The 25,920-nt window shown below is 42.5% G+C and overlaps 2 protein-coding genes across 10 annotated transcripts in view; one reads left to right on the plus strand and one right to left on the minus strand.

Moving 5' to 3' along the window:
- Positions 1-1,314, minus strand: part of PDE11A (phosphodiesterase 11A) — a 131,524-nt gene extending 130,210 nt beyond the window's left edge. For all 7 annotated transcript variants that reach the window (XM_009555682.2, XM_054069344.1, XM_054069346.1 and 4 more), the window contains exon 1: positions 160-1,314. In XM_009555682.2, coding sequence (XP_009553977.2) covers positions 160-909 — 750 coding nt within the window. In that variant the 5' untranslated portion in view covers positions 910-1,314. The remainder of the gene's footprint in view (positions 1-159) is intronic.
- A 9,543-nt stretch (positions 1,315-10,857) lies between these two features.
- Positions 10,858-24,071, plus strand: RBM45 (RNA binding motif protein 45). 3 transcript variants are annotated; one of them, XM_054069350.1, is made up of 10 exons: positions 10,858-11,192; positions 12,299-12,421; positions 12,496-12,622; positions 14,082-14,192; positions 14,537-14,716; positions 15,465-15,594; positions 16,879-16,975; positions 17,325-17,491; positions 18,807-19,015; positions 23,158-24,071. In XM_054069350.1, the coding sequence occupies exons 1-9, from the start codon at positions 10,914-10,916 to the stop codon at positions 18,997-18,999; spliced, it is 1,407 nt and encodes a 468-aa protein (XP_053925325.1). In that variant the 5' UTR covers positions 10,858-10,913; the 3' UTR covers positions 19,000-19,015; positions 23,158-24,071. The 3 variants fall into 3 exon arrangements, with proteins under 3 accessions (XP_053925325.1, XP_053925326.1, XP_053925327.1); XM_054069351.1 differs by having other exon boundaries at positions 18,807-19,003; XM_054069352.1 differs by lacking the exon at positions 23,158-24,071 and having other exon boundaries at positions 17,328-17,491; positions 18,807-20,693.
- The last annotated feature ends 1,849 nt before the right edge of the window (positions 24,072-25,920 follow it).

Here is a 25,920-nt window from a genome sequence, read left to right on the forward strand (position 1 = left end):
CCAGGGGAGGCAGGGCGGAGGGCAGGGATGCCGCAGAAGGAGGCAGGGCGGAGGGCAGGGATGCCTCGGGGGAGGCAGGGAGGAGGGCGGCGGGGCTTCTCGGCAGCCGCCGCGGGGATCGGGGGTCAGTGAAGCGCCGGGAGCCTGCGCGGCTCCTACCTGGTAGGCGTCGGGGATGTTGACCGTCTCTCCGTGCTCCGCCACGTAGCCGATGATGCCCTTGCCCCAGGGAACCTGCACCTCGTCGCTGTTCTCGGTGGAGCCGCAGGGCAGCAGGGGGGTGCCGGCGTGCACGTCGAAGAACTTGGAGACCAGGCTCTTCTTGCCCGCGGCCGCCCCCTCCACGAGGAAGAGGGAGCCCCGGTCGGCGTCCACCATCAGGCAGACGAAGACGAGGATCTTGTAGCTGAGGCTGGTGAGGTCCAAGTCGTTGGAGATGTCCTTCACCAGCTCGAGGAAGAACTGTCGCTCGTTGTGCTCCCTGAGGTAGCGCTTGTAGTCGAGGGCGGTGGGGGGGTAGCGGGGCAGGCTGACGCGGGACTCGAGCAGCGCGCTGAGGATGTGCGCGGTGGTGGGGGGCAAGGAGCTGGCTTTGCGCAGCAGCGCCCGCCGCCGCACGCTGCTCAGCGGCTCCTGCGCCCGGGCGTGCACGTGCTCGTCGTAGGTGAGGTTGACGTGGATGGCCTTGGAGCGGGCGAAGCTCTTCCGCAGCTCCTTCTGGGACGCTCTCCGCTGCAGCCCCCCGCCGCCGGGGCCGCCCCAGCCGCCGCCGCTCCGCCGCTCCTCCGGCGGGACGGCAGGGGCGTCAGGGGGCGAGTTCTTCCTCTTCAGCCACTTCTCCACCAGCTCCGGGTGCCTCTCTAGGAAACTTTCCACCGCCGCCACGTCGAGCTCGCCGGCGGCTGCCATAGTGCCGGCGGCGGGGGGGACTCAGTCTGCGGGAGCCCCCGCGGCGCCCATGCCCCGCCGCCACCACGTGCTGCCGCCCCGGGAACGGGGGAACGAGGGGCGCCTCCTTCCAGGCGCGCCTTCTCCTCGCCCCCCGCTTCCCCCTCGCGACCTCCTTCTCCTGCCCACTGCTCTTTTATTAGCAGTCGTTTTCGTGTTATTGTAGGTGTTTTTCTGCTGGTCGGCTCTTGGCCCTTCGCTGCTTCTGGTCCCCTCGGTGCCGGGCGGGCTCCCCACGGTGAACCGGGCAGGCGCTGCCGCCGCGCCTCGGGAGATGCTCAGGGAGCGCTCGGGCGAACTCCTCCTGCCAAGCGCTGTCGGCGGCGGCTGCTGCGTAACTCAGACCACTGAGGAGGGAGGGGAGGACGCGTGAGCCGAGCGGGGGGGCAGGAGGGGCGGAGGGAGGGCGGGCGAGCCCCGCCGCGGGGAGCTGGGGCGGGGATGGGGGGGGTAGTGTCCCCCGCGAGAGGGACCCGAGCAGGGGGCCGATACGCTGAGCAGCTCCGCGCTGCAGGGTGCCCGGTTCGGGAGCATCGAAGGAGAGGGAGGGACCTTTTGTCCGTCATGCGGTGCAGGGTAGGGGCAAACCCGGCCGCGGGTCCCGCCCGGGGTCTGCAGGAGAAGCGGGAGGAGGTGACGCAACCGCTCCCGTTAAAGAGGTTTAATTTACAGTGTTATCTGCCAGTAGACGGGCGGAAAAACGGAGCCCGTTCGGAAAGATCAAGTCAATCCCGTTATCTTGGATCCCCGAATTGAGACGCCTACAGCCTCTCCCATGCGGGGACCCGGCTCCGCGCACCGCTCGTACGGCGTTTCGCGCCCGGGGCCGTGCGAAGGGGCAGAGCGGGCTCCTGCCCGCCGCCACCGAGCCGCTCGGGCGCTGCTGCTCCCGCGGGGCTCCCGGGCAGCGGCGCCCCGAGGCTCCGGACTGCCGGGCGGGATCCAGCCGCATCCACCGAGCCAGACACACTGGGGTTATTTCTGCGCGCACGTGGAACACGTTGCGTTGCTAAATCGATGCCTACGCAGAAGCGGCTGAAAAACCGGAGTCATGGATCTTAACACGTGAAAGATGCCTTTGACGCGCTCGCCAAAGACTGAATGGAGGCGTCTTCGGAAATTCATGAATGGGAGTTTGGGTGGCTGGGAAAACACGGGCAAATCCTCGACCAAATCAGATTGTGACCCGGCGGGGGTTCAGGCAGTCCCTGCGAGGACAGGGAGCGGCTTTGGGACGCGTGTCGATAGCGCGGGGTCAGCCGGGGAGGAGAGGCTCCGTGTTTTGCGCCGCGTCTCCCGCAGCAGGCGGGGGGTAACGAGGAGCTCCGCGCGGCGGCTCGTAGGAAGAGACAAGACAAAAGGATTTCCCCTCCCGGTCCCGCGTTGCTGCGCGGCCCGCCCGGGCAGCAGTGCTGCCCCCGCGGCTCCACGGCGCTCCCGGAGCCCCCGCCGCGCACCGAGGCTGCCGCAGGCGGACGCATCCATTGAGCTCCGCGCCACCGCCCCCCCCGGCAGTGGGGCGGGCGTAGGGGGTGCGCAGGCGCGGGGGGAGCCGGGAGCCGCCCGCGGGGAGGCGGGGGAGCCGCTCCGAGAGCTGCGGGGCCCTCCGCGCTGTCGGCACGTCCGAGCGCAGGTGCTGCTGCCGGAGTCACCGTCGCCCTCGAAGGGCCCCCGCGGGCGCTCAGTGCCTTTGCAGTGGCATTTTCGTCCTTGCGGCGCTGCCGCAAACGCTCCTCTTACAGGAGGAAATCGCGTACCCCGAGCTCGCAAGCAGTGACCTCAGGCATCTGCATACAAGTGAAATAATTGCAGATAAATAATTATCACCAATATTGCTTTTATATAGATCTGGCTCACACCAATGTTTACAACAAAATGATTATTTTGTGGTAGTTCTGTATGTAAACACTTAAAGCAGTTTAGAATTTCATTAAGCCTAGGTACACACAAGGTCTTCCCTTGGCAGTTCTTCGGTCTCATGGGATTTTTAGTTTATTTGCTGGGAGGGGGTTATGCATGGGCTTTGATGACAGCAAAAAATATACATACTGACAAACTCAAAAATAGCAGAGTCAAGACTGAAGGAAGCAAACCCAGTTGTGTCTCTTGCATGAAACACGTAGTGAACAACTTACTGTAACATCTCATTTTAAAGAACTCTGCAGCCCCTAATCTGTGTATAAACTATAATCCTCTTTTTTTTTAAAAAGATGAAATGTGACAAAGATGATTACAGAACAGTCTGTTCTGTAACCTGAGCAGTCTTTTGACATGCCGTCATGGTAAAACCCTCTTCAGATAGCGGCCTGGTGTGCATCAGTGGATGCTGGGAGAAAACTTGTGTCTATCTCTGTTCTGGCACACATCAAATCATACCGCTGTTTGCCAAGTGAGTAAACCGCATGCACCATACGCTGGGCTGCAGCTTCATGCGTGGGACTGAGATAGATTAGTTGCAGCCGTTCGTGGGAGGGCCAAAAAGGCAAGTGGATGTTGTCGGCTGCACAGGATTGTGCTGCCTTTGTAATCCTACAGGTATTCTGCAGTGAGGTACAGGCAGCTTATATCTAATTCACCCTATATATGACAACTTTTTATCAGCATGGGCACACAGTGCCAACTGTGAGAGCAAGCAGGCCTTAGCCAGGCTCACCTGGTCTCCTCAGTTACAAACATACAGAGATGCTCTAAAAGAATCACGAGAAATGTCAATACATTTCTTGGGTGGACAGTGTTTCTTCTTCAGAAAGGCAGTGGCATAGGACTCTTCAAAATGCAATTGAGAAAAGCACTTGAAAAAAAATTTGTCATTCAGGCAGATGTGCTGTCTAAACAGGCAACAGAACAAGCCCTGACTATTAAACTAAAAGGAGAAAGTATTTTATAGGTACAGCACAAAAGAAAAACAAAACAGGTACTCATCCAGTTGTGTCATAGAACATTTTTACCCAACTCCAGCTTATTTCCTTACTTAAAAACAGCAGTTCAGCTCTGTGGAGCACTGTAAGACAATCCGTTAAAGCTTACCTGGTGGGTAAGCTTTGGAACAATACTGATAAAATGAGTACCTGGGAATAAAATCTATAGCAAATTAGTTTTGTACTAGTGCTCCCTTCAGCAATGACATAAAGAAACCTTGTTTGAGTGAAGTATGTTGTAATCTATTACGTTTGTGTAAACAGTGAGTTAAATTATAAATCAATTCAAGCAATACAGATTCATGAGGAGGTTTTAGGAGGACTTTAATCACCTTCATCAATCCTCTACTGTTGGGGAAAATATCTAGTGCTATCATTTGCTTGAGCTAGTTAGCCCTCATTCATTCTACACATTAGAGGATAAGTATACCTTAATATATTATCCTCAAATGGAGAAAAAAATCCACGACTCTGAAAAATGACTGGTAGATGATTACGGGGTTTTAATACTCAAAGGAACACTAACAATACAATTAGTGGGGTTATACTTTTAAACCAAAAATGTCATGGGTGTTCAGGTATCTCCTCAACATTCTTTTAGGTCAACATCACTACCAAAGTGTCACTTGTCCCCTGAAAATATATGATATTCTTGATATTCCACTTCCATCATCCTTTGTATTGTGTTCTTTTAATGTGAGGTTAAGTTTTATTGTCTACTACTTCACAGATGATAATGCTGAGAATTTTTTTTCCAAACAAAAAACCTAATTTAGTTTTCAGTCCCAATACTTACAGATGCTTTCTTATTTACGTAGCCACAATTGAATAACAGTTGCAGTTGGTGTTTGAATGACTAGTTGCAGAATTGGGCTTTTGGATCTCCTTATTCATTTCTATAGTATCCTCCACAAAGGTCTACAATATATGTAACACAATATAAATAATGCTCATTTCCTAATATTGTCTATTAGGACATAGACATCATTAAAACATATCCTGGTTTGATTTTGCTAAGGCCAGTCCCTAATGAATAATTAATGTCAAAATACTAAAACTTGACATAGGAGCTAGCTGAAATTCAAAACATTTTTCACTGACACTACAGCTGTTGCAGCAACATTTCATGAAGTCGCTTTTTTTCAAGCATGCAATAAATCAGTGCTTTCATTATGCTTTTTAATTGCTGTAAAAATAGCTTTTGTACCGGGAATGTATTTCTTAGGGTTTTCCAAATATTCTGTTAGTATATTCTCACTCCAGTTAACTTCTGAAAAACAAACCATAATAAAGTACAAGGCTGGTCCAACATCATCTATTAATGAAAATATCAATGGTTTCAAATCAAAGGTGTGATGCTCCTGAACAGAAGGTGACTACAATCCAAGAGGAATGTTAGCATAAATGATATATAATATTAAGTGTCCAAGGTACACCGTGTGTCACTTTAATAAGTCAAACATAAATCCTTTTTGCATCATGGAGAGTTGCAGTTCTTTGCACCATTTCACATACAACTACTTTGAAACTATGTAAGTGTCTTTGTAACCCCAGTAACCAGAAGATCCAACTTTAATTTAAAATACTTGTTGAAAGTGAGCATCTACAGACTGACAGGAAATTTATCAAGGTTGTGCTCCATTGAAGGGCATTAGAAAAAGTATTATCAATGGCCAGTTCCTGGAATCTCTTGACAGAAGTTTAAAAGCCATTAATGTTTCCTTCCAACCCTGCTAATATTGACTCTGTCAACAGAAACCGACTGTTGTACTGAAGACTACTGGAATACCTATAATGACACGTTCAAGTTTCTCTTCTGTCCTCCAGACCTGACATTTTCCATTGTCTAAAGTGGATTTTTATATCAATTTGTTGCCTTTTTTAAAAAAACTTGTCCTAATATGACTTGTTGACTAAATTTTTAATGAGAAAAAATAATTAATATATGCTGACAATGTTTTGTATGAAGGAAGTCCCAGTGTAAAGTGAATGTCGCAAAACATTTCCTAGAAATGACAGAAAAATAAAAAAGTCTGCCAATTCTAAATCACCTTAGCAACCAGGAAAAAAAAAAGCAGGACTGTATCTGTAATTAGGAGCTTGATTCTAATTATATAATTTATATTCAAATAATATAAATACAAACAATGAAACCCCCACAGGATTACTTTAAATTTTCAGATGTTCCATTGCTTTTCAAGACTGACCGTGAAAAACGCAAGAAAATGCATGAGTTACTAGTAGGTGAGACAATTTATTTAGTCAAGCATTACTGAGCAAAGCAACTGCAGCACACCACGATGCCAGTAGAGGGTAGTGACCAGCAAACAAATTCTAAGAGCACTCAAGAAACAGACATGAACATCTACCAGTTAAAACTACAAAGTTCTGTGGAAGCTATACACCTTCTGATGTAACGTGCTAAATACTGGTAAAAAATGGTTTTGGTTTAAAGACCAAGGATTTTTGCTTCTGAAACTATAGTGCAGATTCATCTGCAGTAATGGAAAGTAGACAAGCTGTGAGAGTAAAAGTCTTGCGTGTAAGGATTTCTATCGAACCACCAAAGAAAAATAATTTTTTTTTCCTGTATATGTTCCTTCCAACACTGCACCTCATCCATGTCACCTGTTTTAGCTTTGCTTTTGTTTGCATCTGAGTGAGAAAATCTTGCAGCTTGTCCTGTTCTGCAGCCAAATATACCCCAAAGATTTGGCCCTGAGTTCTACTTCCCATCTTTTCCAACAGTGTGGCACTGAGAACATTTCTGAATAAAGATCTTTTTCAGTGTCATCCATTTTGAGGTATGTAAAAAATATTTTAAAAAAGGAAATTTGTACAATGTTACAGAAGAGTTCACTGTTGTTGGTCATATCTATCGCCTTGTACGGTCTTAGAAAACATTTCTATCTTGCACAATGATAAAAAAATAATGTGTGTCTAATGAAAATTTTACACAGGCTTAATAATAAAGGTAAGTTTGGTAAGACTTCATTAAGCTGCACAATTTCTTAACCTTATTTGGTTGCTGATGGCCATGAATTATTTTTTTTAAGTTATCCAATTTACAATTGGGAAAAAGCACTTTTTTTTTCCCCCCCTACATTCTGAGAGATGCAGAATTATGGAATTTGCCATTCATACCTTTGGGGATTAAGGAAGCTTTAAGTTCCATGATTGCTTTTCTAGAGCTGCTTCGATGGGAAGGGTAAAGGTAAATGTACTTTTGTCTGGAAGGCCAATCTAAAACACAGTAAAAGTAGTGCCTCAGGATTACTCTGAGGGTCACAGTGCTACTTAGAATGCCTCCAGAACTGTAGATTTCATCTCTTCCTCCATTGCCTGTCAAGACACATTCATGGTAAGTGGGATTTCTGAAGGCAATGGCTCAGGCAGAGGGCAAAGGTCCCTGTGGGACAGCCCCCAGGCCCATGCCTGCTGGGGAAGGGTGGAGAGACAAGTAAGTACCTTTCAGCTCTCGGAGGGCACCAAGGCTGCCCTGCTGTCACCCAGCAACCTCAGGCCCAGTGAGTCCCCCATCATTGCTCCACACTTCACCTATCAAAGAACAGTTGTCATCAAAGCAATGTGCAGTCACAGAGAAAAGAACTCGGTACATTCTCCTAAAAATGGCCATTGCAGGCCCATGGAATGGGAGTAAGCCTCACACCCTTCTTTCTGGCAGGAATGGGAGGCATTCGTGTCACCTATCTGAACTTCTGTAAAGCCTTCGATGTGGTCCCCCCTTCTCTCTAAATTAGAGAGATCTGGATTTGATGGGTGGACTTTTCGATGGATAGGGGATTGATTGGACGGTCGCATTCAAAGAGTAGTGGTCAATGGCTTGATGTCCAGATGGAGATCTATGACAAGTGGTGTCCCCCTCAGCAGTCCATACTGGGACCAATGCCGTTTAATACCTTCATTGATACAGACAGTGAGATTGAGTGCACCCTCAGCAAGCCTGGAGATGACACCAAGCTGAGTGGTGCAGTTGTCATACCAGAAGGATAGGATGTCATCCAGAGGGACCTGAACAGGCTAAAGAAGTGGGCCTGTGTGAACCTCATGAGGTTCAACAAAGGTCAAGTGCTAGGTCCTGCTCCTGAGTTGGGGCAATCTCCGGTTTCAATACAGAATGGGGGATGACGTGCTTGAGAGCAGCCCTGTGGAGAAGTACTTGGGGGTGCTTATTGATGAGAAGCTTAACATGAACCAGCAATGCACACTCGCAGTCCAGAAGTATTCTGGTATCCTGGGCTGCATCAAAAGAAGTGTGGTCAACAGGTCAAGGGAGGTGATTCTGCCCACCTACTCCTCTCTTGTGAGGCCCCACCTGGCGTATTGTGTTCAGTTCTGGAATCCTCAACATAAGAAGGATATGGAACTGTTGGAATAAGTCCAGAGAAGGGTTACAAAGATGATTGGAGGGCTGGAGCACCTCCTATATGAGGACAGGCTGAGGGAACTGGAGCTGTTAAGATTGGAGAAGAGAAGGCTTCGAGGAGACCTTACAGCAGCCTTCCAGTACCTAAAGGGGGCTTACAAGAAAGCTGGGGAAGGACTGTTCACAAGGGTGTGCAGTGACAGGATGACAGGTGATACAGCATTGAGCGGGCCTCCGGCCCATGTGCAGCATGTTGTGCAAAACACCTCCATAGCTGAGATTCTTATCTTTTGGGCTTTCAAGCTTTTATAGGATTTTCTCACAAGGAAACAAGTCTATAATTTCTACAGTCAAAACTGAAACAATACTCTCACAAGACCTTGTTGTGCTGTTAGATAAGGGCAAGGCTAGGAAGGAGGTGTAATCACTGGTACCGAGTGGGAGCTGCCTACAGGCTCTTCTGTAATGAAAAGCTGGCTGAGTTTATCCCATGGCTGAGGGATGTGTGCTGTATGGCACAGCCTGAAGGCCAGGGTGTGCCTATAGCCCAGCTTGGCACAGCCCATCCCCAGCTCATGCCTAGCCAGGGTGGTCAGGACCACTACAACCTAGGGCTCCATCAGCTCCTGTGTTCAGATGGGGGATTATTTATTTTTGAATCCATCTATTTAAGAACTTTATAATAACATCACATTCTTCAGACATTATTTTCCCTGCCCATGGCAGGAGGTGTGGAACTAGATGATCTTTAAGGTCCCTTCCAACCCAAATGATTCTATTATTCTATTGGCTGCATGCTTATTTTCCTATAGATAATTATTTTTCCTGGGTATTTTTTGTGTTGGTTTTCCATGAAATACATTAAGTTCCCTGGGCTTCTGTATCCTGAGAGTTCACAAGATGCACGGTAAGCCCTGGTGTTGCCTATAGCAGCAAAGGCCTTGGAAAACGTGTGTTCATGGAAGAACTCTCTCTTTATGACAATAGCACAATTTCAAAGGAGATGGGTCATTGTGCAGTGTAGTGAGTGTCTGGTTGAAGGGGAGGCTTTAAAAATAAGTAAATTATTGCAGAAGAAGTGAGCATTTTGGGGAAATACTGATACAGGGCACAAAACTAGGAATGGTAAATACACAGGCGGGGAGGGTCATGCTGCCATCCAGATAGACCCTACTGATTGAAAAATGGTCTGACAGAAGCAACAAGATGTTTTTGATAATCTTAGAGCTCTTTCCAACCTTAATGATTCTATGATTCAGCAAGCAGAAGTGCAAAGTCCTGCAGCTGGGGAGGAACAATCCCGTGCACTACTACTTGCTGGCGGGTGACCAGCTGAAAGAGCTTTGCAGAAAAGGACCTGGGGATCAAGGCAGACACCAAGCTGAATGTGAGCCAGCAATGTGCCCCTGTGCCAAAGAAGGCTTCTGGTATCCTGGGCTGCATTAGGAGTGTTACCAGCAGGACAGGGGAGATGACCCTTCCCCTCTACTCAGGACTGGTGAGGCCACACCTGGAGTACTATGTTCAGCTCTGGGCTATGTAGCACAAGAGAGACATGCACATACTGGAGAGAGTCCTGCGAAGGGCCACAGGGATGACTAAGAAACCGGAGCATCTCTCATGAGGAAAGGCTGAGAGACCTGGGACTGTTCAGCCTAGAGAAGATAAAGCTCAGGGTGGATATCAATATGTAAGCAACTTTGCCGGTGACACGAAGCTGAGTGGTACAGTTACCACAACGGAAGGACAGGATGTCATCCAGAGGGACCTGGACAAGCTGGAGAAGTGGGCCTGTGCGACCCCCAGGAGGTTCAACAAGGCCAAGTGCTAGGTGCTCCCTGTGGGTCGAAGCAATCTCTGGTTTCAATACAGGATGCTGTGTGATGTGATTGAGAGCAGCCCTGTGGAGAAGGACTTGGGGGTTCTGGTCGATGAGAAGCTCGACATTAGCCAGCAGTGTGTGCTTGCAGCCCAGACGGCTGTGTCCTGGGCTGCATCAAAAGCAGCGTGGACAGCAGGGCGAGGGGGGCGATTCTGCCCCTTTGTCCCTCTCTTGTGAGACCTCATCTGGAGTATTGTGTCCAGTTCTGGAATCCTCAATGGAAGAAGGATATGGAGCTGTTGGAACAGGTCCAGAGGAGGGCTACAAAGATGATCAGAGGGTTGGAGCACTTCACTGATGAGGACAGGCTGAGAGTTGGGGTTATTCAGCCTGGAGAAGGCTCAGAGGAGGCCTTATAGCGACCTTCCAGTACCTGAAGGGCCGACAAGAAAGCTGAGGAGGAGCTGTTTACAAAGGCTTGTGGTGATAGGACCAGAGAGAATGGGTATAAACTGGAGAGGGGCAGATTTAGATTAGACATAAGGAGGAATTTCATCACCCTGAGGGTAGTGAGGCTCTGGCACAGGTTGCCCAGGGGAGCTGTGGCTGCCCCATCCCTGGAGGTGGTCGAGGCCAGGTTGGATGGTTCTCAGGCAGCCTGATCTGGTGGGATCTCCCTGCTCACGGCAGGGGGTTGGAACGGGACGATCTTTAAGGTCCCTTAGTCCCTGCGCAGGCCCCGCAGCCCCTGCGCAGCCGCAACCCCGCCCCAGGCCCCGCCCGGAGGCGTTGGAAGTGGCGCAGTGGCCGCTGCGCGCGCTCTTCCGCTGGCGCCGCCATGGAGGAGAGCGGCGGGGCCCGCACCTCGGCCGAGGGCCTGGACGAGCCGCCCAACAGCCGCGTGTTCGTGGTGCTGGGCAAGGACGCCGGGGAGGCGCTGATCCGCGAGCGCTTCTCCCCGTTCGGCGACATCCAGAACATCTGGCTGCTGCGGGACAAGCGCACCAATGAGTCCCGCGGCATCGCCTTCATCAAGTTCGCGCGCAGCTCGCAGGCCTGCCGGGCCATGGAGGAGATGCACGGCCGCAGCCTGGCGCCCGACACCAAGCCCATCAAGGTGCCGGCAGAGCGGGGTCCTCGGGGCGCCCCGCCCGCGGCCCCACGCGTGGCTGGAGCTGTGAACGGCGGGGGAACGCGGAGCCTGGGAACTGGCTTTCCCGTTGTTATTGTTGTTGTGTTATGCTTGGGACGCTTCCCGTGTGAGGACAGGCTGAGAGATGGGGTTGTTCAGCCTGGATGAGAGAAGGCTCAGGGGAGACCTTAGAGCAGCCTTCTAGTACTGAAAGGGGCTCCAGGAAAGGTGGGGAGGGGCTCTTTCTCGGGGAGTGTAGGGGTGGGACCGGGGGGGTGGTTTTAAAGTGAAAGAGAGATTTAGATTAGACGGTAGGAAGAAGTTTTTCACTGAGGGTGATGAGGCGCAGGAACAGGTTGCCCAGAGACGGCGTGGCTGCCCCATCCCGGGAGGCGTTCGAGGCCAGGTTGGATGGGTCTTTGAGCCGCTCGATCCAGTGGAAGGTGCCCCTGCCCGTGCCAGAGAGGTTGGAGTTAAGTGATCTTTAAGGTCCCTTCCAGCCAAACCATTCTGTGTGTCTATTAGCTGTGCTTATGTTATTTTGGTTTTTTTTGCCTGATTGTCTTCTGGAGTGCAGTTCTGAGATTAAATTAATTTCAGTGATTGAAAAGATTTCGAGTTATGTATGTGTGCAGACTTTAACCCAGTTGAGTAGTGAACTGCTCATTAACTTTTTATTAAGCTGCCAGGCTTTTTTTGTTTGATTGTTTATGTTTTGTTACTACTGCTTTACTAGGCCTGTTGCAGTAATCATTTGTTTGCTAACTCACGTATCACCTCTGACATTGGCAGTGCTGCTGAATCGGGCTTTGGTATTCCTGACCATTCTTCATTGTCCCCCATGAGAACTTCTGCTGGCTCCTGTCTTGTTTGCGAAACCATTTGAGATGTATTGTATTTGTATATTCCTTGTCACAGATGCATCTATGACCAGAGATGATGATGATGTTTTTTACCCTTCCTGTTAGGAAAGGTAGCTTATGTGAGAAGTTAATACAGAGACTTGTTAAAACACATAGTTTCTTGTGATTGTTGATACGTGGTTAAGACCCTGTCTGCAGTGATTAATGTCTACGTAATTATTTTTTTAGGTGTTTATTGCACAGTCAAGAGCTTCTGGAAGCCACCGAGATGTTGAAGATGAGGAGCTTACACGAATCTTTGTTATGATACCGAAATTCTATACAGAGGAAGATCTGCGAGAGAAGTTTAAGGTATCAGAAGGGCTTAACGCAGGGAACATGAATTGTCAAATATTGTAAATTAACACCCTTTTTAATTGTTCTAGATGTATGGAGACATTGAATATTGCAGCATTATTAAAAACAAAACTACTGGAGAAAGTAAGGGTTTGGGCTACGTGAGATATTTAAAACCATCGCAAGCTGCCCGAGCAATTGAAGAGTGTGATCGAAGTAAGAATCTGAATAAATTCTTTCATTTTTTCCACAATAAATGTGTATCATCATTAATGTACCTTTAAATTGTTAGTTTTGTGTGTAGGTAAATTACGATGTAAACACATCTTGAGATAAGGCTCTGTTGCAAGTAAAAAACAGCATTATTGACATAGATTGAGAAGAGTCACTTGATTACATTCTTCCGGGACAAAAACTGCGAGTAGAATCAGTGAAAAGAGTTTGGAATGGATACCGAGTTCTCTTTCATGCCTTATTATTGGTGTGTCATCTAGGTTTCATACATAGGAAAACCCCATTGTAATGTGTCCCTGAAGTTACGCATTTTTAGTCAAACATATATAAATAAAATTAGTTTTTATGTAAAAAGTATATTTGATAATCTGTAGGGATTCTGGTGTGGTTACATTTGTTTAAGAACAATTTTACCTTAATTGAAGTTTGAAGTTTGTTTTCATTTTATGTCACAAATGAAAGACTTTGGGTTTTATGACCACCCGTCTGTCACTTATGCCCCAGTACCAATGTTAACCAAATGTTAATGGGTTTTGGTGGGTCTGGTAGAAGGCCACCACAGTGGTTAGGGGCGGAAGTGCGTGGTGTGTTGCTAATACAGGAGGAGAAAGGCTTTTGGGGAAGACCTAACAACAGTCTTCCAGTCCAACTTCCTGTTCAATGCTCACTTAATCACAAATATGAAACAGCTTGGCCTGTGGATCTGGTTGGGTTTTTTTTGTTGTTGTTCTTGTGTGCTGTCCCCCCCATTAATACACATAGTCGTTCTACTTCATATCTATTGTAAGTGGTTCTGCAAAAATTATACTTGTGGTAATTCTTGCATAGGAATAGGAGCCTGAGATTACTTAGCAGTTAAATTTTATTTCCTTTCTGCTGTGAAGTTAAAATGGAAGTTAGTGGCATAGCCTGAGAGTAGTGCCTATTTTTTTCATAAAAGCAAAACCTAGATCAGTGCAAAACATGGATGAGCTGCTGTTATAGCATGGAAGTTCAGGTGATTGTCTCTGAAACACCTCTGAATCCTGTCAACTATCACAGAATGGTGGATGTTGGAAGATCATCTCTGGAGGTCGTCTTGCCCAACTCCCCTGCACCATCATTGCCCAGAGTCGTGTCCAGACAGCTTTTGAATATCTCCAGGGACAGAGACTCCACAACCTCCCTGAGCAGCCTGTAGTAGTGCTCAGTCACTCTCACAGCAGTTAGGCTCTGTTGTGCTTAATTGGTGACTAGGAGTAGTCCTATGTGGAAGTTGGTAACTTTCACGCTGTTATTATGGCAGGCTTCAAGAATTATGGATCACTTATTTTCCTAAAGCCAGCACTTACTGGCTTTTCTGAGTCATAGGTTTTTAAGTACACTACTTCAAGAATGCAGATCTGGTCACATAATTCACATGGGCTGATATGTTGCTGTTTGTGTGGTTGTTTTTTTTCAGGCTACAGGGCCATTTTGGCTGAACCAAAAAATAAGTCGTCAGAGTCCTTTGAACAGGATTATTTTATTAATAACATGAGGCAAGAACCAAGAGGGAATATGCTTCCGTTTTGTAAGTCACAGCTCTTTATACTAAAAATGATTTGTAGTGTTGAGTATGGTCACAGAATAAGAATTCACTTTGGAAGAAGGGAAGCTAATAGAGACTTAGATCAACACTTAAATAGTAGATCAGGCGTTGGGATTAAAAATGAGTCAGGTATTTTGTTTCTGTATTTTTATGTCTGCCTTTGCTCTAGTTGGTTGATTTTGTGACCTGTATTGGTGAAATAAACACTTTACCTTTGTTATATAGGTGACCTAGATTACTTTTAAAATTTGACTGAAAAATACTTGTGAAATAAAGGCATGCTAGTGTGATAACTCAAATTATTTATTTTTATGTTGATTATTGAGGTGGGCAGCCAGAGTGTTGCAGTTTTGAAAAAACTGAGTGCAGAATTCAAGAGGCAGTCTCCAAACGTCTGTCAGTGGTATCGCGGCTTCCCTTTATCCAAGAGCAGCTGTTTACCCTCTTTGATCTAGTCCCAGGACTGGAATACTGTGATGTTCAGCGAGATCCTCATACTAATAGTGGTAAGTACAAAAAAAAAAATGTACAAAAGGGCTTCTTTTTTTTTTTTGTCCTTTTTGTGAATGGAAGGCATCTTCATTGTATTTTGATTCATTTGTGTTGCAAAGTAGGATACACTTGTTGGAAAGAATGTTTCATGTATCAGTGGCTGCTACTATCACTGATGCATAAACCCAAAAATTTAGTTTTGTATGAACCCACCATGTACAGGTAACCTTAAATACCTTCACTAGATAATGGAATCTAAAGAAGGACAGAATCAAAATCTTGAAGTTATTTTTGGTCAAATTAAGTTTATGGTTTTGACTTGAATAAAAGGAGAAATATGGAAAATTATTAGACATCTAGTTCTGATTTCTAAACAGATCCGAGTTTTCATCCTGAAATAAGGTGTATGTAAGTCTCTGTTGTGTGTGGGATAATTGCATCTTAAAATGTAACTGTATGTATGCTTGTTTCTAATTCAGGGTTAGAGAAGGAAGAAAACATATTTTTATTTGCATTGCTTTGTTACTGTCTTTTCAAGTTAGTGTAAATATAGCTGGTCTGACAACACAAGTTAATTCCACCTAAGTTTTCTTCACATGTACTACTGATGCTGCTATTAAGTAATGTACTCTGGTAAAAAAAAATTAAGAGTTTTATATTACGCCTGACTTATAGGGAGCTTAATCATATTGCTTTATATGAATGTAGTTGGTTCTTAGGATTTACCATATCATACTGAAGCTGTGTGCACTGTATTTTTAGGGTATGCTGTGATTCAGTACAGTACCGCTGCATCAGCTATATATGCCAAGTATAAATTACATGGGTTTGAGTACCCTCCTGGAAATCGATTAACAGTCACTTTTCTAGAAGATGGGAGTGATAGCTCAGAGTAAGTACCAATACATAGAGATGGAGAGTTGCAAGTCGTGTTCTGGAAAGCAAAATTTAAAATGAATAAATAAATAATTTTTTTAACATAAGAAGCAACTGCGATGTCACTGTGATCTTGTTTCATACTTCTAGATAGTATTTTCTGAAATTGAGGTGTTTACTCTAAACCATTAAAAAAACCCTATACTTTTTGCAACTTATTAGTCTTTAGTAAAGAAAAAATTTTAATATATATTCTTAAGATACATTTGAAAATCTTGTATTTGGCGAGAATCTTCGTAAATGTCTCTGTAAGATGTAAAAAAGGCTGAAATGTTTGTTAGATGAGGTTTTTGTATTAAAACCAGATTTATCTACTCAATCTCTTCGTTCTGTTTGCAGTACTGCAAATAGTAGCCTTGTGAAGCATGTATGTAGAGTAAAACCGTTGAATGCTAAGGATCTGATATCCTCACTGTATAGAGGTCGTCAAGGTTTTACTTTGACCATCTCTAATCTGCTCTGGTGCTTTGAATGCCCATTGCAAGTTGGAGCAGCTTAGGTACGCTCCTGCAGTGAATACTTTGGCTTAGTTTCATTCGAAAGGAATCTACTTCATGTCAAACCTGTTCTGTGATATGAATGAGGACAGTAAGGAGGGGCAATGGAGAGATTTACTTCAGAAGTTCATGCCTGATCTAAGCTAAAAGTAAAATAATTAATTAATTGCAGCCATCCTTTTTTCATACAATTTCCTTTATTCTTCAGTAATTCCTGCAGTTTCATGATGCTACAGCCTGGGCTGTGAATCTCTGCAAAAAATGCAATTGCTTTTTCTTATTACCCAACATAACGAAGGAAAGTCACTGGAAAATGAGAGCTGGAAGTAAACTTTCTGTGATAATATTCTGCCTTCTGAATTCAATCTCTGTGGTCTTTATTGAAACAGTGAAATTTTTCTGTCCCTTGCGCCTTTTAGGCACCTTTAACAAAATGTCATGGGCTCTGTAGAGTTAGTCTTTATTTTTTTCTCTAGAGTATTAAAAAAAGTGAAGAAGAGTTTTGTATCTCTCTATATAGACATGTAAGAGTGTTTTCGATCAGTTGCAGCTAGTATGCATGCCTGCAGATCATGGCTAGCATGTCACAAAAGCCCGACTTGATTTTTTGTTACCCGCATGAGTTTACAGATTTTCAGAGACGCTTTTAGATGTGCATTAAGATTCATTTTCTCTTGCTGACTATAAGATTTCTGTAACATAATTCTTTGTTTTAAATAGTTTATTATCACTTCTGCTTGCAGCCTCATCAGAAAAATGGCAACACAGCTGGTAACAGCCCAAGTGTCAACAGTGCTGCGGAATAACAATGCAGTTGTTCAGCAGTATAGGACACCTCCTGTAAGTTTAATGTAATGGATACTGTTAATTTTATTTGTAGTTGTTGTAAGGAACTTCATACATGTTAATGAAGAACACAGCTCACTTTCTTCCGTAAATGTTTTAGTTGCTATGTTCTTAAGATGTACCTCTGGTTGGTTTGTACATTTTTGTTCCATTTAGAGGTGTCTGACCTTACCTGGATTTATTGCCCAATTTAATGAAATAACCAAAGTAGACAAATTTATTAAGGTGAGAACTGGTAGAACCTCTCTGTCCTGTGATAGAAACAAAAATTGCCAGTGAGTTAAAATGTCTTTCCACCTTGCTATTGGTTAGTTTTATACTTGCATTTTTTCCCTTGTTTCAGCAGGCACTTGGAGTAACTTGCAGCTCGCAGTTACTTCAGCCCCAAACAGATGCCATACTTCCACCACCCAAAAAAAAAGTTCCACCTGATACTCCTGTGAAGGAAAGGCTTTTCATACTTTTTCATCCGTATCCATTACCCATAAATGTGTTGGAGGATGTGTTCTGGTAAGGCTCCATTTACAAATAAGTATTCTGTAACCAAGAAAACCCTCTTGAGATGTTTAAAATAAATGTTGAAAATAAACTTGGATTGTCATGATGAAAACCCTTTCCAAAAAAGACAGGGCATAGTTAGTAAATGATGAATAGGCAACGGTTGATTTTTGAAGCAAGTAATGGAATTCACCTCGAAACACAGATGGAGTATCAGTCAGCTGCAGTTAAATGTCTAGTGTCAAAATTTGTAAATCATAGAATGTAGTACTTCCTGTTCTTATAGCCTTATTTAGTTAGCATTTTTTTAATGTATTTCTATGAGGAATATAAGAGTTTTGATCAATTTCCACAGTAAATTAAGGGAGTAAGTATAGAGTGTGTTTTTTTCTGATTATGTTCAGAGACATTTTGATGGTTTGCATCTTATAGATGGTGTTTCAGGCTTTTCACACTGCCTCCCTATGAGGAGCAAAGACTTGAGAAGCTATTTTTGCCGTCTTTAAAATAAAGATATAGTTCAACTGTTCTCCAGTATTTTATACTATTAACTTCTAGTATTCTCTTGAAGAAAAAGACAACATTTGTCTCTTATAATAGCTGGCATTTGCAATAGATCTTTGGAAAGCCAAAATATTTTCAAAGTACCGGGAGGGGAAAAGAAACAATATGCGCTTGGGTGAAATTTAAAACTGTACTGATCTGATATACTGGATTTTCTTAATCAGATGCTGGAGAAGGAGGTGGCTGTGCACTCTAGTCTTGACGCTTATGTAACTTGAGCACGAAGCAAGCGGACTTTATTTTTTTAAACCTTTTTTTTTTTGATACACTGTCCAGGAATCTCCTGAGGATTTGGAAATCTGGGTTTTTCCACAAAGCTTTTGCACTTGCTTTCTGAGTCATTTCAGTAGAACCTTTTCAAAGATGAATCTCAGCTTAGCAAGCTCATTTAAGTGAGATGCAAGTTGAACCTTTGAATTATTTACTAGTTTGTATGTTTTCTGGCTTTTTTTTTTTTTTTGTGGTGTCAATTAGCTTGACGTTTTCTTTTAAATAAGAGAGAAATCACTGGTGCTTGTGGTCCTTTTGTAGTAGTCCGTAGAAAATATTGCCTCTGAACTTCTGGTTTTATTTCTATTCTGCTTGGAATTCTGTATACAGAGAATATGAAAATTGGGGTCTGTGGAGGAAGGCAGCACAAGAAAATACACCATACGTATGAGACTATAGTTTTTGCAGCTACCAAATCGTATATACTTCAGATTCTACAATGGGTTTCTATGTTGTGGCAAAACCTGCAAACTATCTTTGTGTTTTTTTACAGTCGTTTTGGAAACTTAATAAAAGTTTACCTTGTGTCTGGAAAAAATGTTGCCTATGCAAAATTTGCAGACAGAGCAAGTGCCAGTGATGCTATAACTGCGTTGCATGGCAAGATTGTGAATGGTGTCAGGCTTAAAGTAAAGTTGGCAGACTCGCCTACGGAAGAGTCTAACAAACGTCAGAGAACTTACTGAGCAGGTGAGAACGCAGGTGAGCTCTTACTTAAACTGAAGTTCAACTATGTGAAATAGTAATAGGCAAAACATTTTGAAGCTGGATGTGAATGTATAATGATTAAATCTGTTTTCAGCTAACAACTTGACATTTAATTTGTGATATGTGTGTATACATATATGTATATATGTGGGGGTGTGTGCTTATATATGCACACTTAGACTTTTTTTCAGTCAAAATCTATTTTTATAATTTTTGAACAAATATGAACCAGTTGACTAACATCAGTCTGAATGTTCACCAAAACACTCGCTTTATGTACATAATAGTAGCAGTTAACATTGAAAAGAGTATGCAAAAATAAACAGTGGAATGGAGATCAGTTTGTGCGTGTCTTTCTTTCTTCAAAACCACGTGCCCTCACAGTGGTGTTAGATAAAGATGCACAGTAGCTCTTGAAGGGTAGAGGAGGAAAGGGGGAAATAAGAAGGGACATGGAAAGAACAGGGAAGGTTGCCAGGTGAAACCAAAAGTTTGGGGTCTTTGTGTCATCTGGATTCTCAGAAATCAGGTGTATCTGGAATATACACTTGTGATAAATAAGAAAATATTGCAGAGACTGTTGTAGAGGGATTGAGGTGTGAGTTTAAGATAATTAGTTTGAGAATTTGTTAGTTGATGCTTATGGTCTCCCAAAGTTGGCTGAGCTCAGAGAGGTTTTATAGACTTCATGGACCAAAATTCACTTTTCCTTCTAAAACACTAGTCTGATCCATATTATATAGTTTTTATTTTATTTTATTTAATGTTAGGGTTGTTATCAAAAGAGAAATATTTGAGAGGTGAGGGCTAATCTCTGTTTCCTGCAAGATAGCTCCCAGATATAACTGTAGCTTCCCAATAATTTCAATAGCCATATTAACTCTATAGGGAACGTGCTGTTTTGCTTTAACTTATTTAGGAAAATAAGTGGGAATCAATGGGAATCCGGATTCTTTGTATCCTCTTTGTATCCATATTTTACTTCTAAGTTTCACTCCTTGCAGCTTGCTTTGTATAGATACTTTTTGTGACGGGGCAACTGCAAGGACCAATAAAGATTTTGCCCACAGTGTTTTTTTTCCCCTCTTTTTCCTAAGGACTTCCATGTTGTTCTTTTGGTAAGCAGGGGTTACTAAAGATGGTCTTAGTACTTAGACACAATTTGCTTTTTAAAGAAATAGATTTCTTGCATACTTTTTTCTGCATTGAATTGTACCTCAAACCCACTTGAAACTTTTAATCAGCGGCTTGGCTGAATGCAATTTTAAGTGACTTGTATTCATGCTCTTATCTTTTTACAAAGGTTTTTTTTAGTATGACTTTTGCTTCCAATGATAAAAGGGCAGGGTCTTGGTCACTAGAGGAAAAAACATGATGTAAAGGGTAATGCAATACCAGGTCTGCCTTGCCTACTTTTTACTGGAAAAATGTAGACTCAATAAGGATACAAAATTATAAAGATGATTTATCCTTACTTTTCATTTATTTGTTTTTAACAAAGACAAGAGTGGGAAGACTCAGAGGTTCTCTTCTGATTGTAAAGCTAAAACTGTGGGGTTTTTTTTTATTCACACACATGTGTGCACACATATGAGCACATACTCTTGCGATGTGATTTTTGAGAAGATTCTTCAGTGTCTCCAGCCAATAAAAGGTGCAGTTGGTCACCAAATGGGAAATTCTAATATATGTCTGTGTTACTGACTATTTAGAAACCTGAACATTATAAGGTGAGGGCAAGGCATACACATTCCTTGCTCTAAAAGTTTACTTAATTAGACTGGAGAAATAAGTTTACTTATTTATTAATTAGACTGGAATAATAAATAATAATAATTATTTTACTTAAGCAAAATCACAGCAGACCTCTTTGTACTTTCCTAGGTTTTTGTATTTCTGTAAATTTTCAGGTGACAGAGTACTAGTTTTAGTTTGTTCAAAGAAGGACACCCTAAATCTGTCTTGGGCATTTTACATGTATATCTGGTGCAAATAACTGCTGAATACTTCCACGCTGGTTAGCCTTTCATCTGCTGTGTCCATGCACTAATGCAGGTAGAAAAATTTTCTAAATGTAGTGTGTTACATTCTGTGCATCAGGTGTCTGATAGCGAGTCTCTTAGCAGATGGTCTTAGCATTTAACTCTTAGGATTGACAGACAAAATTATTTGCTTGCCTTTTTTTTCAGTAGCCAGTGTCTCAAAATCAAATGAGATACTTAATAGATTCCATCTGTGCTCCTTTTTAAAAGGGCTTGTACATTTATGTCGGGTTTACTGCTGTGTGACCCTGCATTGGACTGACTGACAAACAAGTTCTGAAGTAGCTTAGAGGCTTTTATTTTGTTTTCGATTAAAGCTTTATATGTGAAGAGGGATGGAATTCTTCTCTCTACTTCTGAAATAGTACTTTTTTTTTAAAGATGTAAGAATATTAACTTCTGTTCTGTTTGAATTTTATCTAGAGGAAATAATTTTATCTAAAATGTCTGTGAGTTTTCACTTAAGGAAGTAATTGCCTCTTAAAATCCTTTCTAAAATTCTGTTGTATTGCTTGCCTCTTATCTCTAACAAAGTGGCTGGATTTCTGCAATAGTCTTTTCTATGCAAGGTTCTCTGCTTAAAATCTATGATAAGACAAGTGGATTCATTGGAATCTATCTGAAAAAAATTTCAATTGTATAATTCAATTTAAATCAAATATTGATTTTTGTCAATGCAGTTTCTATCTGATTTTTGAAGTCTTTCCCCCAATAGTGTTTCTTGCATGTAAATATTTTTTAATATAATTTACAAAATTGTTTTTTATAAAATATTTTATGATAACGGTATGCTACTGATAATGATCCTGCAAGGTAAATTTCTGATCATAAGAACATTTTATTATCTTATAACAGCCATTGTTTATCTGGAGAACTTGAATACCTTTGTATTAATACTCTAAACTAATCCACTTCAGGAATTTTGCAGGCTCTGGCTCTCCTACAAGTTCATGAAAATTCAATTGTTTATATGAATAGTTAGAAGTAGTGGAGAAATGATGCAGATACAGACCTATATGGTTCTCTGAACTACTAAGATCTGATACAAAGGGGTTTTGGGGTGAGATTCTCCGATCTTATGCTAAGTAAGTATTAGTGGTTAAAACAACCACTTTAAACCATCTTGCTTTGAGTTGGCATAGACTTGAGAAGACAACTACAGTGTTTACTTCTAGGCAGTTGCTAAAAGCAGAAGCTATCTTAATGTCCTTGGTGTTGACCAGCTTCTGCTCTCTATTTAGGTTTTTGCATCGTTTTAAGTGTTTTGTGGGAACCTCTCTGCAATTATCTGTCACCTGTTGTGCAAATTATTTCACTGAAAAACAGAAGGGGAAGGAAAGAATTTGGTATCTTGCAAAAGAATGTATTGTGGAATTTGGATTAATCTTTGTTGCAACCTAATAGTTCTATTTATATACTGCACTGCACCTAAAAACCTCCCAACAATGCACAAACAACAACAAAAAAGCCTTCAGCCCCTCCCAAACATTTTTCATGAAGCTTTCAAGAAGTCCTTAGAAAGCAGAGCTTCTAGCACTATATTAGAAATTAAAACCACAAATGTCTAGGGCTGGATTCTGTGGCTCCTAATAACCGTTGCTGATTGGCTTTCACTCATAGCATATGGATTTACTGATTTTTCCCCTTCTGAAAATGTTTGGTGATGTTTTAAATAATAGGTTGGAAAACATTTATTCTTATCTTTCATTATTCTTGTCCTGAAAAATTCCCACATCACTGACTTAATTTGCATTCATTTTTTTGGATGTTTATAAACATGGATATTTATAATCACTTATTTCTCTGAAAAATGTTTTTTAAAAAAAATATTATATCATAGTTAAAATATACTCCAGAAAAAAAAAGTTAACTATATTTTGTACCAGCATTATAATCCAGAAAAGCTGATGACTTGCAAATACTGCTCAGAAATAGAGGTGGTATTTTAAAAGTTAGGGAAGCATATATAAAATTTTAATATTTTCTAAATATGTTAAAAGCCTTATTTATATGCTGTTGTAACAATGATGTTTTTAAATAAAAGTAGGTATGTTGCTTTTTGATACTATTTTTGTACTTGTGTTTTTTCTGCAGAAACTAAGTAATGACATGACCCTCAGCTAGCTGACTGACTGACTGAAAACGTGACTAGACATGGTTCCTGTGGACAGTGACAGCTTTTTTTCTTACTTTAATTGTTACTTAGTGGATCTTCTTTCTCTATATATGGAACTTTATGGTTTTGAAAATGCAGACATGCAGTTTTAAAAACTATCTAGGCATGACAAATTGTAAACTGGTGGTGGTTGTTCTAGTAGTCTATAATTTTGTATTACAGAAATATCTCTCTTGTTTAACTGAATTCCTCCTCCAAGATGGCAATTATGAGGATGGGGAAATAAAGGAGTCAGCATTTTGTGGCTCAGCTGGTTAATTGATAATGATTCGGATTATAACAGTTAAAATAGAAGACATTTCTCATGATCCAAATTGTCTCAAAAACTGAAGTACAGCAGTAAATTCCAAGAAAATTAAAGAAATTAAAGAACTGTTTGAAAAAGTGCTGGCAAACCTGACAGCATTAAGCTAGATGTAGGAAAATAGCTGTATTCCAGAAAATGATTCAAGTACGTTCTTAGATATTCTGCTGAATTGGGCCAAAAGTATTAATTATGCTTTGTGTGCTGTTTAGTGAAAAGGACATTTGACTGTGGGTCAGACTGCCAGAGCTGCTTACGTTTATCCTTTCTTGTCCCAAGGTCCTTTGGTTATAAATGTGGGGAAACAATGGAGTTCAGGGGTGGTGGTTTTTTTTTGTTTTGTTTTTTTTTTAGAGGTTGGGTTGGATGGCTTTTGTCATTTGTTTTTGGATTTTTTTTAAGAAGCTTTCAATGCACGTGTTTATGTATAAATTAAACAATTCAGCATTTCAGCAGGATGAAGAGGAGCAGTGATGAAGAGTAAACGAAGATAGTTTGAATACGTATTTGCACAGATAACTTTCAGATGCAAAATAGATTTTTTTGTGTATTCCTGAATACTAATTGTTGAATTGAAAATATCCTGATTATTAAAATACCTTATACAGATAAAATTGATAAATTTTAGTTGTATGCACACCACAGGACAAGCATGCTTTTCGATGCATCCTGATTCCCAGCATCTCCAGTCCTGGTCCCTTGATGATCGGTATGGGAAGAGACAGGGGAGCATCCTGTAACTTCCTCTGGCTCTGAGCACCTTCAGAAAGATTTTCTTCCAGGAAATCCCTAGCTCACAGGAAGGAGAGGGGTGACAATGCAAGTCTTGCTTCCTTAGTGACCAGGCATGGGATAGTGAACTGGATTTCAGAATAGAGACAGTGTGTACAATTTTAATGTGATGGGAGAGTTATTTACATTGATAAGGGGGATTGAATCGGGGGGAGCCAGTGATTGACAGCCCATAGTAGACTAAGATAGTGGTGTTTGTTTAAGAACCAATGAGAGCCGAGCTTTTCTTCTGCCCTATAACTTCATGCTCTTAGCTGCTTTTCTTCCCTCCCCACGAGCAGCGTTAGGTTTACTTAGCCTCAGATTCCTTTTCTAGCAGGGAGATGGCTGTTGTCAAGAGGGCTGGGAAGAAAGATGTGTTTGTGCTGTGCAGCTGCTCAGTCACCAGTCTTTGGTCCCACTGGCCAGTGTCCCTGAGCAGCCTTTGGCATTCATTTCTATGCAGCTTACTGAGCTCCAGGATCATACTTCAATTCTACACCTTCAGTTCTTCACCTTCTGCTTCTTCAGCCTTTTATTCTTTCCAAGAATGCTACTTCTTACCTGGAAACCTTCCTTGCAGCCTCCTTTCCTGGTGCTCCAAGCCCTTGGCTTTGCCAGACTCAATAGTGAATGTGCAAAAGCACAGCACCTTATAATTAGTGGGTTTGTCTTGTGTCTCATCATTAACTTAAACTATGTTTTTACCTACCACAGATGGTATTCTTTTCTAGTTCTGTTTACTTTTAAAAGAGAAGGAAGAAGTGATGAGGTATTGGGAAATACGTCCAGTTGTAAGTAGCTGAAAGCTGTGGGCCAGCTTAATTTTCTGCACTGTTTTCCAACACCAAAAGATACGTACCCATTAAATCAAAGTCCCTGGTTGGGGTTTGGAAGAGGAGATGGAAAAATGGAGGAAGAGCAGAGTTTGGTATAATCTTTTTTAACTGGAAAATATGCTTACTCTAAATTTACAGCTTTACCATTCAGTTCTTTACAGTCAGCTGTCTCAGAATACTGTTAGGCTACAGTCCTAGATTAGCCATCTAGTAGTGTCATGTGACTTCACCTGCTACCAAATTAATGTGATTAGAATATTTACGTGCAGCATACCGAATGTCTTTTATGCAGCCAATATTTTAAAGCATTTATTAAATAGGTCTCTAGTACAGAAACAGCCACACCTAAATAATTTTTCTTCATTTCCTGCTCATCACAAGAAGGATCAGTAAAAATATTTGTGCGTTAGAGAGGGTATATGAGAATGAGCACTGTCATTGCGATTGGTTCAGAAGTTTGAATTTTGTGACAAACTGTATTTAAAACCACACGAAGCAGTATTATTTCTTATGTTAAAAGAATATTAGAATTCAAATGCAAAAACTTGAAGTTGCAGAATAAAGGTTACCTAAGAAATCTCCTGTTGCTTCTCTCCGTTCCCCTAGTATGTGTTGCGATACATTACTTGATGATTCACTATCAGCTTTTTTTCCCCCAGGAGCAGTTGTTTCATTTAGCACAAAGAACAAAATTCAGTTGGGGCTGCATTGTTAAAGCAGGCTGTAAAATTCTTGCATAATTTGTTGTAGGTGTTAAAAATCAAAGA

This window comes from Cuculus canorus, chromosome 6 (assembly GCF_017976375.1).
Source record: "Cuculus canorus isolate bCucCan1 chromosome 6, bCucCan1.pri, whole genome shotgun sequence".
Classification (NCBI taxonomy): domain Eukaryota; kingdom Metazoa; phylum Chordata; class Aves; order Cuculiformes; family Cuculidae; genus Cuculus; species Cuculus canorus.